General features: G+C 36.8%; 1 protein-coding gene across 2 annotated transcripts in view; it reads left to right on the top strand.

Annotated features, from left to right (window-relative positions):
- Positions 1-13480, top strand: part of HTT (huntingtin) — an 84507-nt gene that overhangs the window by 29086 nt on the left and 41941 nt on the right. For both annotated transcript variants that reach the window (XM_075091983.1, XM_075091982.1), the window contains 14 exons: positions 769-832; positions 1245-1345; positions 2257-2403; positions 3310-3430; positions 3648-3724; positions 7522-7673; positions 8091-8293; positions 9119-9245; positions 9888-10015; positions 10727-10837; positions 11417-11494; positions 12147-12370; positions 12958-13036; positions 13171-13332. In XM_075091983.1, coding sequence (XP_074948084.1) covers positions 769-832; positions 1245-1345; positions 2257-2403; positions 3310-3430; positions 3648-3724; positions 7522-7673; positions 8091-8293; positions 9119-9245; positions 9888-10015; positions 10727-10837; positions 11417-11494; positions 12147-12370; positions 12958-13036; positions 13171-13332 — 1774 coding nt within the window. The remainder of the gene's footprint in view (positions 1-768; positions 833-1244; positions 1346-2256; positions 2404-3309; positions 3431-3647; positions 3725-7521; positions 7674-8090; positions 8294-9118; positions 9246-9887; positions 10016-10726; positions 10838-11416; positions 11495-12146; positions 12371-12957; positions 13037-13170; positions 13333-13480) is intronic.

The raw sequence follows: 13480 nt of genomic DNA, 5'->3' as shown, positions 1-13480 counted from the left end.
TTCTTCTACAACATTACCAACTTTCATAGAACTAATTCAGAGCAATCATTTGTATAAGGAATGTATGAATTCCTTTGTTTGGCTACCATTGTCTTCACTACCAAGCCCAGTCCTAGTAACACTGAATAGGAGTTTCTAGTTCGGTGGTCCGTTTTACCCAGTCTTCTGTAAATCTGTGATCAGAGAGAGGCCATGTATCTGGAAACAAACCTGTATTTCATGTCCGTGTGTCCGTCTGTCTGTCCGTGTGTCCGTCTGTCTGTCCGTGTGTCCGTCTGTCCGTGTGTCCGTGTATTATTTTCAGCTCTCTTGCTCAGTTTGTTATACTGAAATGAATATGACTTTACTTCCTTTTCTTGCATTCCCTTATTCTCTACAGATTCTTCCAAGCTGAAAGACAAGAGGTGTTTATAGGACAATTCTTCAAGTTATTAAAGTCCGATTTTGTATGACTTTCTGAGTAGTGATATTTGGAACGTGTTATCTTTTCAAAACAATATGATTTTTACATGTATAGGAAAAAAATACAATTGCAATCACAATGTGTAATTTTTTCAGCTAAAGTAATTCTTCTGTTACACTAGCCAGATAGTTGTTTAGCAAATAGTTTGCCTCTTCTAAAGGTAGCCAAAAGTGTGTTCAATTCTTGCATCTTCCCTGCAGTGGTTGCTTTAAAACAAACAAACAAACAAAAGAATCCTCAGAGCACAGAAAGGAGAAATAACCTTTAATGTTAACTAATGTACTTTAATTTCTATTTTACTATAGGCTAGTCAGCTTCTTGGAAGGAAAAACTGAGAGCTTGCACAGAGGTGTTCATCATTATACTGGTGTAAGTAAATTATTCAATCAGTATATTGTGTTTCTGGATTAAGATTCCAGTGCAATTTCAGCACTTCATGTTTTAATTCTGTCAACACTCATCGTTGTAAGTTTGTTTTGTATAAGTAGGCTCATGTTCTGAGACTTTTTACAATTGTAAAGATACTTTACTACTGAGATTCAAATATCTTAGTGTTCTCTGGTGGGTGTGGGTGTGTGTGTGTGGTTTCTGTTGTGATTTTTTTTTAAACTGCAAAACATTTTTGACATTTATATATTTAAATAGTGTATCTGGCAATGTTACAGTAAAGGTCTTGCAGACTTACATGAAGGATGAAATCTTATTTGATAACTATCTTACAACAATCTGGTCAAATGATGAAAATGTTCAATTCACTTTACTGTGCTGACTTATTTTCTAGCTACTAAAACTTCAGGAGAGAGTGCTTAATGATGTTGTGATATGTCTGCTGGGAGATGAAGATCCAAGAGTAAGACATGTAGCTGCAGCTTCTTTAATGAGGTATATATGTTTGGTTTGTTTTTTAAAAAAGAAAAGGAGTTTAAAAAGATATTGACATGTTACTGTGTACCTGTGATTAAAATAATCGCTTAATGAGGTTTTTATATTTTAGTTTAAATGAGGGATGGGAGACAAATGCAGCTTTATGGTGCCTGGAACATGCATCATTCTGAATCATCAGGCAGTTGTGCCTTTTTATTAGCGTTACAATTACATTTAACTGTATTCCATTCTGAGGGTCACTTTCAGATTCAATTTCCTCAAGTTAGTTTTGTGCTTTCTGAAGTGATTTGTTCAGTATTGTGAACAACCTTGGCTGCCTAAGAAATCTACAAGCTTACAGAAGCCCCTTGAAACATCCAGTGTGGGCATTCATTGGAAGTTTTGTCAGTGAACTTATCAGAATGTGTACTGTAGTTTTTCGCTGTTGTCTAAGTTGAAAATGTCGTTCGAGAAGACTGGATCTTACTGTATGTTTAAGTTTTGCTGCATTAGAAATCAGATGGTGGAAAAATTGTCCTTTTCAGGTAGAAATTAGTTTTCAGTTGGCACAGATATCCATGGGGAAAACATCTGGGGAGACAGGGGAACACAGAGAGGAATACTGTCTAGCGCAGGGGTTGTTGTAGTGTGTATAGGTAGGTATCTTTTATAAAAAGATTTTGTTTTTAAACTACCATGCATTTAGAGCAGTTCCTTTCTCCTGATTTGAGCTCCTTGATTATAATGAAGAGCAGTTGTAGAAAGGTGAATTCAGCTTAACAGTATGAGTTTTAGTAACAGTTTTTACTTAAAATTTGGTATCTATAATTAGTGTATGCAGCTTTCTGAATTGTATTTTAAATGTACTTTAAAATGTATATTAAATAATTTCTGAATAATACTTTTCCCTTTTGACAATTGTCATTAAGGCTTGTCCCAAAGCTATTTTATAACTGTGATCAAGGACAGGCTGATCCAGTTGTGGCAGTAGCAAGGGACCAAAGCGGTGTCTACCTGAAACTACTAATGCATGAAACACAGCCTCCATCTCACTTTGCGGTGAGCACTGTCACCAGGTACGTCACGTGACTTGTTTTGCTTTAACAGGAACATGGACCCAAATTTCAATTCATAATGCCTAGAATCATATTTAAATCCTGCAAATCCGTGTGCTTATGAATTCTTTTTCCAATCTATAGGAGCATCTGTGATAGTTTTAGGCTCCACAGAAACAGACTCGTGTTTAAAGGATAAACTGGTTGTGTGAGTTACTAGTGACATGCTCACACGTTGATTGTAGGGAGTCATTGTTCTGTGATAAACTTTATCTTCTACTCATCGTGAGATCACCCTATTTGTCCATTAAATTGCACAAGTAAGTGCAGCTTTGCAAGCTAATCGTATGTATACATTATTGTTCTTCCTGTATGTTGATTGGGATTTATAACTCTTCGCATCCTGTTTAATGTTTGTGGTTGCAGAAGTCTACTGCCTTCTAATTCTGAGAGCGATCTTGTTGCTGTATTTTTTGCTGCCAACTATACTTTCTTAAACTCTTCTGTTTAGAAATCTTGTCTTATAGACAGTATGAGTTGTATGTATTTATGGGAGCTCTTTGCTTTTATCAGTTTGTCATACAAGTTTTTAATTACCCTTTGCATACATGATCTTGGTCACGTTCAGTCAGGATTTGTATACTGTAGTATATGGTGATTTCTAGAGCAGCTTGTTAGGTATTGAGAGTTAATCTACTGTTTCTGTTTGCTAACAAAGTGATTTGATTCATAAACTGAATTGCTTTTGCTAGTACAGAGGCAAAAATATGAAAATATAAAAAGGTGGTATTTAGAGTGCTCTCCAATTTTGTGTTTTGTAAGGGGCTTAGAAAATATGTAATAGGAATTTAAGCCATAATCATTTTTGATTGAGGTGTTTCTTTTTTTTAAGTACATGTTTTAGTGGTATAACTATTTTTATTTCAGAACGTATAGAGGTTACAGTATGCTGCAAAGTCCAACAGATGTCACTATGGAAAACAATCTCTCAAGGGTTATTGCAGCAATTTCCCATGCATTGACAATATCCACTACAAGAGCACTTACGGTGAGTTTTCTTAGGTGCTATAGTGGCTGACTTTCTCTTTTCTCTTTTTTGCTTGCTTGCGTTATTTTTAATTTTTTCCTGGCTATATGGGTGTCTGCAGCTTTGGTACTCTGGCAACAGCAATAGTAGTATATTTAATTCTCACTCTTAAGATACCCTGTTATTGCTAACTCTTTGGTGATGAAACTGATTCAGTTCTTGGTGTTAACTTTTTCAGTTTGGCTGCTGTGAAGCTCTGTGTCTTCTCTCCACAACTTTTCCAGTCTGCACCTGGAGTGTGGGATGGCACTGTGGGTATGTTCCTTACCTGTTATTCAAGCTTCTAAAAGTCATGTTTGCAAAATGGAAGTATGCTTCCTTGGGCATCAGAAGTCCTGGTTTAGATGTATTCTGTTAAGCTTATCTTAGCAGTTATTTAAGAACTTTATACAGAAGAGTGTAATATCAGGTTGTCATGATATTAAGTGTCAGCACTTTGTCACCTCTGGAACCACAGGGATTGGCAGCAGCTGCTATAATAGAAAGATACATATGGTCAGCATCTAACAAAATAAGCAATAGGAGAAAATTTTCCATGCTTTTGAAATAATGTTTCTCTTCAGGATATTGTGTCTTGTAGTATCTCTTTAAAATCAGAACATCATAATTTTTACCTGGATCTCATGTTTATTTAGAAAAACAGTGGGTAAAGAAAGCTGGTTCATAATTGCTTTTATAACTATAAAAGTGTCAGATGCATTTAAATTGTTCTCATTTGGCACACTGCCTGGGAACAGGAAATGAGTTATCTATAGTATCTAAGTGTTATGCAGGTTGTATATGATAGCCCCAAAATACTTAAATTCTGAAGAGTTTCTGTGTAGTAAGAGTAACAGAGTACCTGTGCAGTTGGCAACTCTAAAGCTTTGATCTTGCCTCTGATTATCAATGTGCTGTGCCACGTGAGCCTTAAAGCTAGCTACTGAAGATGTGCTCACAAAGAGCTGTTTGGTTTATAAATAGATTTAACATAATTTGTGTTGATTTTCTTCATTGCTGTTGTCGCGTGTCTACTCTTGTTTTATACTTCTGGTATCCTGAAACTCTACTGCAAATTTTTATCTTAAAAACAAAACAAAAACCTAAAACCCAACAACAAAAAAACCAACCTTCCCCCAGCTGCTTGTCAACGTGCCCTTTCTTCCCTTGCCAGCCTTCAGTGGGGTGTGCTCTGCATATGTGTTCTGAAAGATGTCTTTTAAGCTATAGGTCCAGTTTCAACAAGTAGGTTAGGATGTGAGCAGTACTTAGCTAGAAAATAAAATGACTGCAGAATTGCAACATGGTTTTGCAGTTTTGCAAAGAAAAGCCCCTGGGATGTATCCTAGCACACTGGAAAGATCTAAGGGGATTGCCAGGTGAGAGTGTGAATAAGAAAACACTGTATTGCAGCTGATCTTTTTTTAAGGAAAGAAGGAAAGTGGGATGAGGTTATATATGCAGATATGTTTTCCACTTTGTGGAATCATCCGGAGTGGCGGAGAGATGGTGGTATTAATATTCCACCAGAAGATCCCCTGGTTTTATCTTTAGAAAAAAGAGAAGTGAAAAGAAGGAGTGGGAGAAAATAAGGAGATGCTGCTGTTCAGCACGTAGTATTGGCCAGGAATGTTTGAAAATAGCAAACCCAGAAAGAAAAGGGAGGAGATAGAGGATCAACCCGAGGATTTGGGATTGCCCCCTCAACCCCTTAATCTGTCTTCCCCTCATCCATCATTGTTATCTGAAATGGATGATAACAGCGAGGAGGAAGGAGCAATAAGTGCTTTTACTCCTGTTAAAGCACGGACCAGGAATAGAACAGAGAAAGCTCCACAACTCCTGACTCAATTATGAGGGGCAGGAGGACTGGCTAGAGTAAAAGTACCCTTCTCTACTACTGATTTAGATGCCTGGAAAGAGGTAGCTAGGGGATACAGGGACGACACCTCTTGAGTGGCAAAACAACTTGAATAATAATAAAAATAAAAAAAACCAAAAACAAAACCAAAACCCAGGACCCTGATTGGACAGATGTAGATTTGATATTGGAGGAAATGATGGAAACAGAAAAAACAATTAGTATTAAAAACTGCACGAACTCATGTGCAGGCCCAAATTACTGGGGGAACTTTACAAGGGTGTGTGGATGATTACATTAACCTGACTGACCCACATTGGGACCCCAATGACAGGCGTGATTATAGCTGATTAAAAAGATACCAAGATTGGATAAAACTGGGATTAGAAAATGCAAGAGCTGTAAATTGGTCAGCATTATATCCTATCTAACAGGCAGAAAGAGACCCCTGCTGAATTTTTTGATCAACTGAGAAATGCCGTGTGAAAATACACTACCCTAGATGCCTCCTCGGATGTGGGACAACAACAACTTGTTTCTCTATTTTTGGGGCAATCATCTACAGATATAAGAAAGAAGCTACAGAAACTAAATAAACTGGAAATAAGAAACTTAGAAAAATTACTTGAGGAGGCGTGGAGAGTTTTTAGGAATCGGGAGAATGTGGATAGAGGAAAACTGACAAAAGTGACGGTGACAGCAACAGTGGCAGCCTTGGAACAGAGAGGAATGGTAAACAGAGGAGGATTTAGAGGACAAGGAAGGGGAAGGCCCTTTGGAAATAGAGGGGGACTGGGAAAGAATCAGTGTGTCTTGTTGGAAGGAAGGACATTAGAAAAATGAAGTTAGAAGGCTGAAAGTGCCCTTTGTCAACATGCCCTTTCTTCCCTTGCCAGCCTTAAGTGGGGTGTGCTCTGCATATGTGTTCTGAAAGATGTCTTTTAAGCAATAGGTCCAATTTTAACAAGTAGGTTAGGATGTGAGCAGTACTTAGCTAGAAAATAAAATGACTGCAGAATTGCAACATGGCTATCTTCTGTCTACCCAGCTTAAAAAGTGCTGTTTTCAAGATGCATCTAATATTCATCAGCGATGCAATGACATAGCCTTTGCCCTTTCCTCTAATTTCTTTTTCACAAATTTTTGGCCCATGTTCATACTATTATGGATTGTAATTTTATTTCTGCGGAATGATATGGACATTTATTATTTTGGGTAATAAGAATATAACAACATGAGAATTTTGCCAAAATTCTTTTCTGTCTTAAGTATTGTTGTTCTTGTGATAAAAAGCTATTGGAACTGCTGCATTCCAACTCCGTACAACTCAACATGGATTAATTTGTGGGTTTCTAACTGTGTGTAAAATAAACAACACTTGCATGTGAAAATACCTTTTTTAAAAAAAGGAAGGCACAGTAATTACATGTGTAGCTTTGTCAAAATAATGGCTATACTTACTGTAAATTTCATTTCCTGAAATTGCTTTAGTTGTATTAGACCAGAGTGACTGCATGAGAAGGTTGTGGTTTTTTTTTAAATTAAAAAAACCCAAAACTGAAAGAATCCCTTTATTTAGAGGTTGCAGGTCTTACAGCTTTGAAATGATGTGTGTAATTTGCATAGTATTCTGACAAATATCTTTTGGTGATCTCTGCCTGCTCTTTTTGAAACTCGAGTTGTGTGGGAAAATCTGATTTTAAAGTTATTGTAAAGGAAAATATGGAGCACAGCAGCAAATCACAATCTTGGATAGAGTCCATAAATCTAGATGGTTTGATGGATTACAATTGTTTAATTAAATCCTTGTCACTTTGAAACAATATCTGGTTACATTGCAATACTACAGCTTATCTCTCCCATCTCTGCCTTGCATATGTGGAAGACTTAACTGGAGATAATTCAGGACCATACTGGTTAGCAATTAAATACAGAATTCTTCAGTTTATCAGTAGATGTCACTAGCAGCTTTGATATTTGCTATTTTAAAAAAAAAAAAGTATAGTCTCTTCAAGAATACAAAGTATTGTCAGGTCTCTGATGCAGATTTTTTTTTAAGTCCTACTTGAACGTTAAATGGGTGTTTCTGTAGTACTGATTTTTTTATTATTATTTTTAGATTAGCAGTCTACTTGACTGTTAGTTTTCTTAAGACTTTAAACTTACCAGACGGGGGAAAAAATGTCATGACATTCCAAAATTAAACTTCCAGTGTTTCCCAGCCAAGTCCTTCAGACGAAGCTCAGAAGGGCTGCACCATCGGAATGGCCGGCATGGTCCTGTCTCTCCTTTCATCAGCATGGTTCCCGCTGGACCTCTCTGCACATCAGGATGCTTTGATTTTGACTGGAAACTTGCTTGCGGGTAAGGCAGAACAAGAAAAGTAGGATTGTCCTGATATTTTTACCATTAGCATGAGAAGGCCTGTATCTCACCCTATTCCGATTGCATGCAACAAAATACTTGCAAGGTTGAGCAGAAGAAATGAAGGAGGACCTTCTGGCACGCAGGAGGTATGAGAAGATACTGCCTCCAACTTCTAGTTTTCCTCTAGTTGCCAAAGGGAGTGTGCAGTACGCTTAGTACAGGTTGGGTACAAAGAGTTATCAGTTTTTCTTGTTGTTTAAAACTATGCACCTACTGCTGGTTTTGAAAATATAGACTCACTTTTCCCTATTTGAATTCCTGTTCATACAGAGATTATATGCTTCTAAAATTTTCTGATACTTAATTCCAAGTTTTTATGATCTTTTTCTTTAAATAATATGATTTCTGTTGCAGCAAGTGCTCCCAAGTGCTTAAAGAATCCCTGGAGTGCTGAAGAAGATTCAAACCAAGGTGCTGCAAAGCAGGAGGAACCCTGGCCAGCTCTGGCGGATCGGACTCTTGTTACTCTAGTAGAACAGTTCTTTTCTCATCTGCTGAAGGTCATTAATATTTGTGCACATGTAATGGATGATGTTGCTCCTGGCCCAGCAGTAAAGGTAGGTATTAAAAAGAAATAAATTGTTGTGATTATACAGTTGTGATACAGACCTCTTCAAGGCTCTGCATTTTAGAGTTGGTACAGGTGACTAGCTAATACTTTGACAATGTAACCCCACTGTGTTGGGAAAGCAAGTAACATGAAAAGAACATGTGTATTGTTCTTCCATGTAACAAGTTTTTGTTTAGTTCTGCAGTATTTGTAATATTACCTTAAATTTTGAACCTTTTATTCCTGGTGACTTGAAACATTAATTCAGTGAGGAGTGTATATAGTAAATGGAGTTTTGGATTGCATTCTCTGGCAAATATCTGTTGACTTTTGGGTTGGTTGGCTGGCTGTAATGCACTGAGCTCCTTTTGGGGCTTAAAATAACTCTTCTATCTTTTGAATATCCTGCAAAATATTTTAACTTCTGAAACGGCTCATATGAGGTACTTTTGGGTTTGAGGTTTTGTTTTGAGGCATCTACATTTCGAGACTGATTTAGTGACTGTAAGGCAATGTTACTAGGATTAGTGATTTCTTAATATTTTAAAAATATGAAAATATTTTTGATGCTCCTTTGTCTGGAATCAAAAAGAAAGTTTAGTTATTGAGCTCGAATTACATCTCACTGGCTTATGCTGAAGTTCAGAAGGAAAGTAGGGAATATATTGAACTTCTGACATTTCACATACTGGACCTGAGAGTTGAGACGCTTTAATTTATGTGACAGTCAAATAAAGGGAGTTTTAAAAAAAAGATGAACATGCTTCTGTTTGCATAGAAGAATAAAAGCTACTTGTCCACACAAAATTAATACAGCTTCTTTTAATTCTAGGCAGCATTACCTTCTCTCACAAACCCACCTTCTCTTAGTCCAATTCGGAGGAAGGGGAAAGAGAGAGAGTCTGTTGAACAGGCATCTGTGCCAATGAGCCCTAAAAAGGGTGGTGAAACGAGTCCGGGTAAGCACACTTACTGCTGTTAGCCCTCCCACCTACTATCCCCACCTAAGTATGATTTCTGCATAGAGAGAAGAAATAAAATTGAGAAACTTGCTTTCTGAAGTTTTAGTTCAAAAGGCTGGCAGACCTACTGTCAGAAGTTCTTTTCAGTACTGCCTTGCAGGAAGGGCATCTGTGGGTGGGGGTTTCTTTGCTGTTTTGGTTTTTATGAAAATTAACTGTACTTCTCAAAAGCAAGGTACTTCTGAATCCTCTTCCTCTCTGTTTTTCTGAATCTACTCAGCTGTTTACTAAAGAAGTAACTTCTGCATTTATTTTACTTAAAGAAGCTTGAAAGCTTACACTGCTCCTAGAAACAAGATTCTGAATCTTGAAAACGTTTTTTTTTTCATATTAATGAATGAAATGAGTGTTAATTCTGTTTTGTAAATTGTACTTGCACATCAATAGTAAGCCCTCTGGGTTAATTTCTCTTATCTCAGAGGGCTAGTTTCTTGGAATGCTAGTTCATTTTCTAGTTGTACAGCATGTATTTTTGAAGTTTAAAATATGCACACGGATCCAAAAATTAATGCTGTCTAATAATTCAGATATGGCAAATTATGTCGAGTATACATGTCATGAGCACCCTATATTTTTAAGCCACTAGGCAAACTGATGCTACTGGGCCTGTTCCAACAAGTAAATCATCTTCAGTAGGAAGCTTTTATCATCTTCCATCATATCTGAAGTTATACGATGTCTTGAAAGCAACTCATGCTAATTATAAGGTACTGCATGATATTGTTTGGTTGCATTAGAATGTGGTTGGGCAGTCACTTTGTGTTTCTTTTAAACATGTCTCTGCTTGTATTGAGACTCACTTGGTTGCCTGTGTGAACAGTTCATCCACCATAAAAAAAACCCACAACCTAACCCAAACCCAAGCAAATCATAACCATTACCAATAAAAACAAAAAACAACCAATCAAAACCCCCTGATAGGTATTGTCACCCTATTGCTTGTTTCTGTGCTGTCACTAATGCTGGTACCAAATGACCCTTCTCTGGATCCCAGTATATGTTCTCTCTGCATTTTATTCTGGGATGGGTAAGATTTTTCCTCATTAGTTCAGGTAATAGAAGATTCATTTCCTAGGGCTTGATGATACAATCTGTACACTTTAGGGGGTATATTCTTATTAAACCTACTGTGTTTCTTAGAAATATATTATGCCTTCTTTGTTAGTTGTTAACATCCTAGGCCTTCCCAGATGCTGTAACTTTCTCAAGCTAAAGATCCCTTTCTTTTGCTTAGTCAAAATGAAGTCCTACCTTCCCAGCAATTCATAAGGGAGTCTAAGCTGTCAGTGGTGGTGATTAAACTGCTGAAATTTCAGGCAAAAGATCATTTTGTGTCAATACCTGCTTCTTTCTGTAATTTTTATCTCCTTGTCAAGTAATTGTTAAGAAAAAGTGTGTTTTTTACTTTTTGGGACCAGGTTACTTTGGATCTCCAAAACGGTAATGAAAAGTTTGGATGTTTCTTAAGATCTGCATTAGATGTTCTGTCTCAAATCTTGGAACTTGCTACTCTTCAAGACATTGGAAAGGTATCAGATTTGCGTGTTTTTTCTTCTGTAGTAAAGTTTTCCAATAACTGTGGTCCTTACTGGGAAAAAGCACATATCATTGATTTAAAAAATGGTACTGTTGAGAGAGACAGTAGCCCTAGAAGCACTGGGCTGCCACAATGTTGGGTAAAGGGCTAAAGCAGATCTTTCTAGCTTAAATTGCTGCTGTGGAAAACTGGAGTAATTTTTTTACTGTTTAAATTTCATGTGGAGATTTATCTTTCCAGCAAAATGGTTTGCCTTCAGTTACTCTTACTATATTAATATGTTTAAATATACTCATGTTAAATATACAAAATGTCAGAAGTCATATTGCTCTCCTTCCTCTCCTGTGTCTTGATATTTTTTCTCCTTAACTGTGGTGTTAGGCGTTGTGGTATTTTAAGACTAGGAGGCAGATCTTGCATTTTGATTTCTCTACATAATTCCACAATTTCCCTTAAATTAGTGCAGTTTTACTACATAATAAAAAACTATGCTGTTGTCCAGTGTTTATTATATAAAGCATTACTATGAAGAAAAATGCAGTTAATTGAACTTGATTTTCTGCTTTTCTAGTGTGTAGAAGAAATTTTGGGATACCTAAAATCATGTTTCAACAGAGAACCAACAATGGCAACAGTTTGTGTACAGCAGGTAAGGAGGTAATTGTTGTAATGTGTTACTGGAAGGTTAATCCTGATGTCCTGTGGTTATCAATTTGATACTGACTGGCCATTCTTTTAAGGGAATTGGTGTGAGAAAACTGTAGCCCAGGTAGAGCAAACAGAGCGTGTCTTCTTTAATTTTCATGACTTGTTCTGAAACTTGATACCATCTGAATAATAGTTTCTTCTTGAACTGCTTCCGGTTCAAAAAACTATTTTGGCTAATGCTCAGAAAACAAGTTTGTTTCCTACCTCCCCAAATGTGTTCTGTAGCCAGTTAACTACATCAAAAACCTGGAAAGCAAAGAAGTGCCTTACTGATGGATTTCTTGCAGGCTTCCAGTTAAATGTTTGGGTTCAAGTCATCAATGCTTAATTTCAATGGGAGGCGAGCTTTAATAGATAATTTTGAGTTGTCTGAAATAGCTTCAGTTGCAAAACCAATTGTATCTTTTTGGTTGTGGTGTGGATTGTTTCTTTTTTCCAGCTTTTTTTCTGTTGTCTTGTATTTGACTACATGATCCACAGTTTGCACTTTGACCTTTCTTCTTAAGTCCTTTAGGAGAATGAAGAGTCAAGGTTTGGTTTTTTTTTTCCCCCTGAAATGTTAACTTTTTTTTTCCTTCAATTTTCTTCTCTAGTTATTGAAAACATTGTTTGGGACAAATCTGGCTTCTCAGTACGATGGCTTGTCTTCAAACCCCAACAAAACTCAAGGCAAAGTTCAACGCTTAGGTTCTTCCAATCTGAGACCTGGTCTCTATCATTATTGCTTCATGGCACCATACACACATTTTACACAGGCCCTTGCTGATGCTAGTCTAAGGAACATGGTTCAGGCTGAGCAGGAACACGATGCTTCAGGGTAACTTTCTTCCCTTATGATATAATGTTAACTTGAACCAGAATCTCTTTTTATTGTTTTTTATAAGTGCAAGTATCATAGGGGAGCTAAGTAACTTGAAATTACAGTATTGTGTGTCATTTATTTCTTGTAGACTTAAGCAGAGTAATTCGTCTTTGTAGTGAGATCCTGAATGCAACGCTGTATTGATTATCACTTATGTCTTTTCCAAATCAAAGCTAAATCGTTAAAATGGATATCACTTAAGTTTTTTAAAAGCGTGATAGTTTTAAATGTTTGTGTTCAAAACGATTTCATTAATTTGCTAATTATAGCAAATAGTCAGTAGGCTTAAAGGAAAGGCAGAAGGATGACTAAGCAAAGACCAGAAGTTCTTTCTCTACTAGATGTTTGTTGATCACATCACAGAGATTTGTGGACAAAGTGTACTATAGGCTGTCTCTTGCTCTTCTGTTTTACTAAGATTCACGAAGAAGTCAAGTAGATAAAGAAAAGTTGGCATTGGTAAAACTATGCATCTAGGGAGAGTGTGTTTGTCCCTCCATTTTTTTAATGTGTATGGATTTTTTTGGTTTTTTTTATGACAGATGGTTTGATGTACTGCAAAAAGTTTCTACACAGCTGAAAACTAGCATTACCAGTGCAGCAAAACACCGTGCTGATAAGGTACTTGTATCTCTGTACTCCAGAAAGAGCTGAACCTTAGATTTAAACCACTTTTACTCTTTTGAAAACGTAATTTGGTTTTGAATCAGAGACCTGTTCAGATATTAGATTACTTTAAAATCTCTCTGTTACAGAATGCTATTCACAATCACATTCGTTTATTTGAACCCCTTGTCATAAAAGCATTGAAACAATATACTACAACAACATCAGTACAGCTGCAGAGACAAGTTCTAGACTTGCTTGCTCAACTGGTTCAGCTACGAGTTAACTACTGTCTTCTGGATTCAGATCAGGTTGGTACCTTACCGTTTTTGCAAACTTTTAATACAGGGATCTCACCAGCAGGCTTAATATTTACAGCAAAAATACCTGAAACAATCCATTCATTGTACTGTATGTGAAAACAAAGTCTTGAAGCTGAGACTCAATTACCCCCAAAAC

Source organism: Phalacrocorax aristotelis, chromosome 4, assembly GCF_949628215.1.
Source record: "Phalacrocorax aristotelis chromosome 4, bGulAri2.1, whole genome shotgun sequence".
NCBI lineage: Eukaryota > Metazoa > Chordata > Aves > Suliformes > Phalacrocoracidae > Phalacrocorax > Phalacrocorax aristotelis.
The sequence above is the reverse complement of the archived record's forward strand: the minus strand, read 5'-3'. Positions and strand labels throughout refer to the sequence as shown.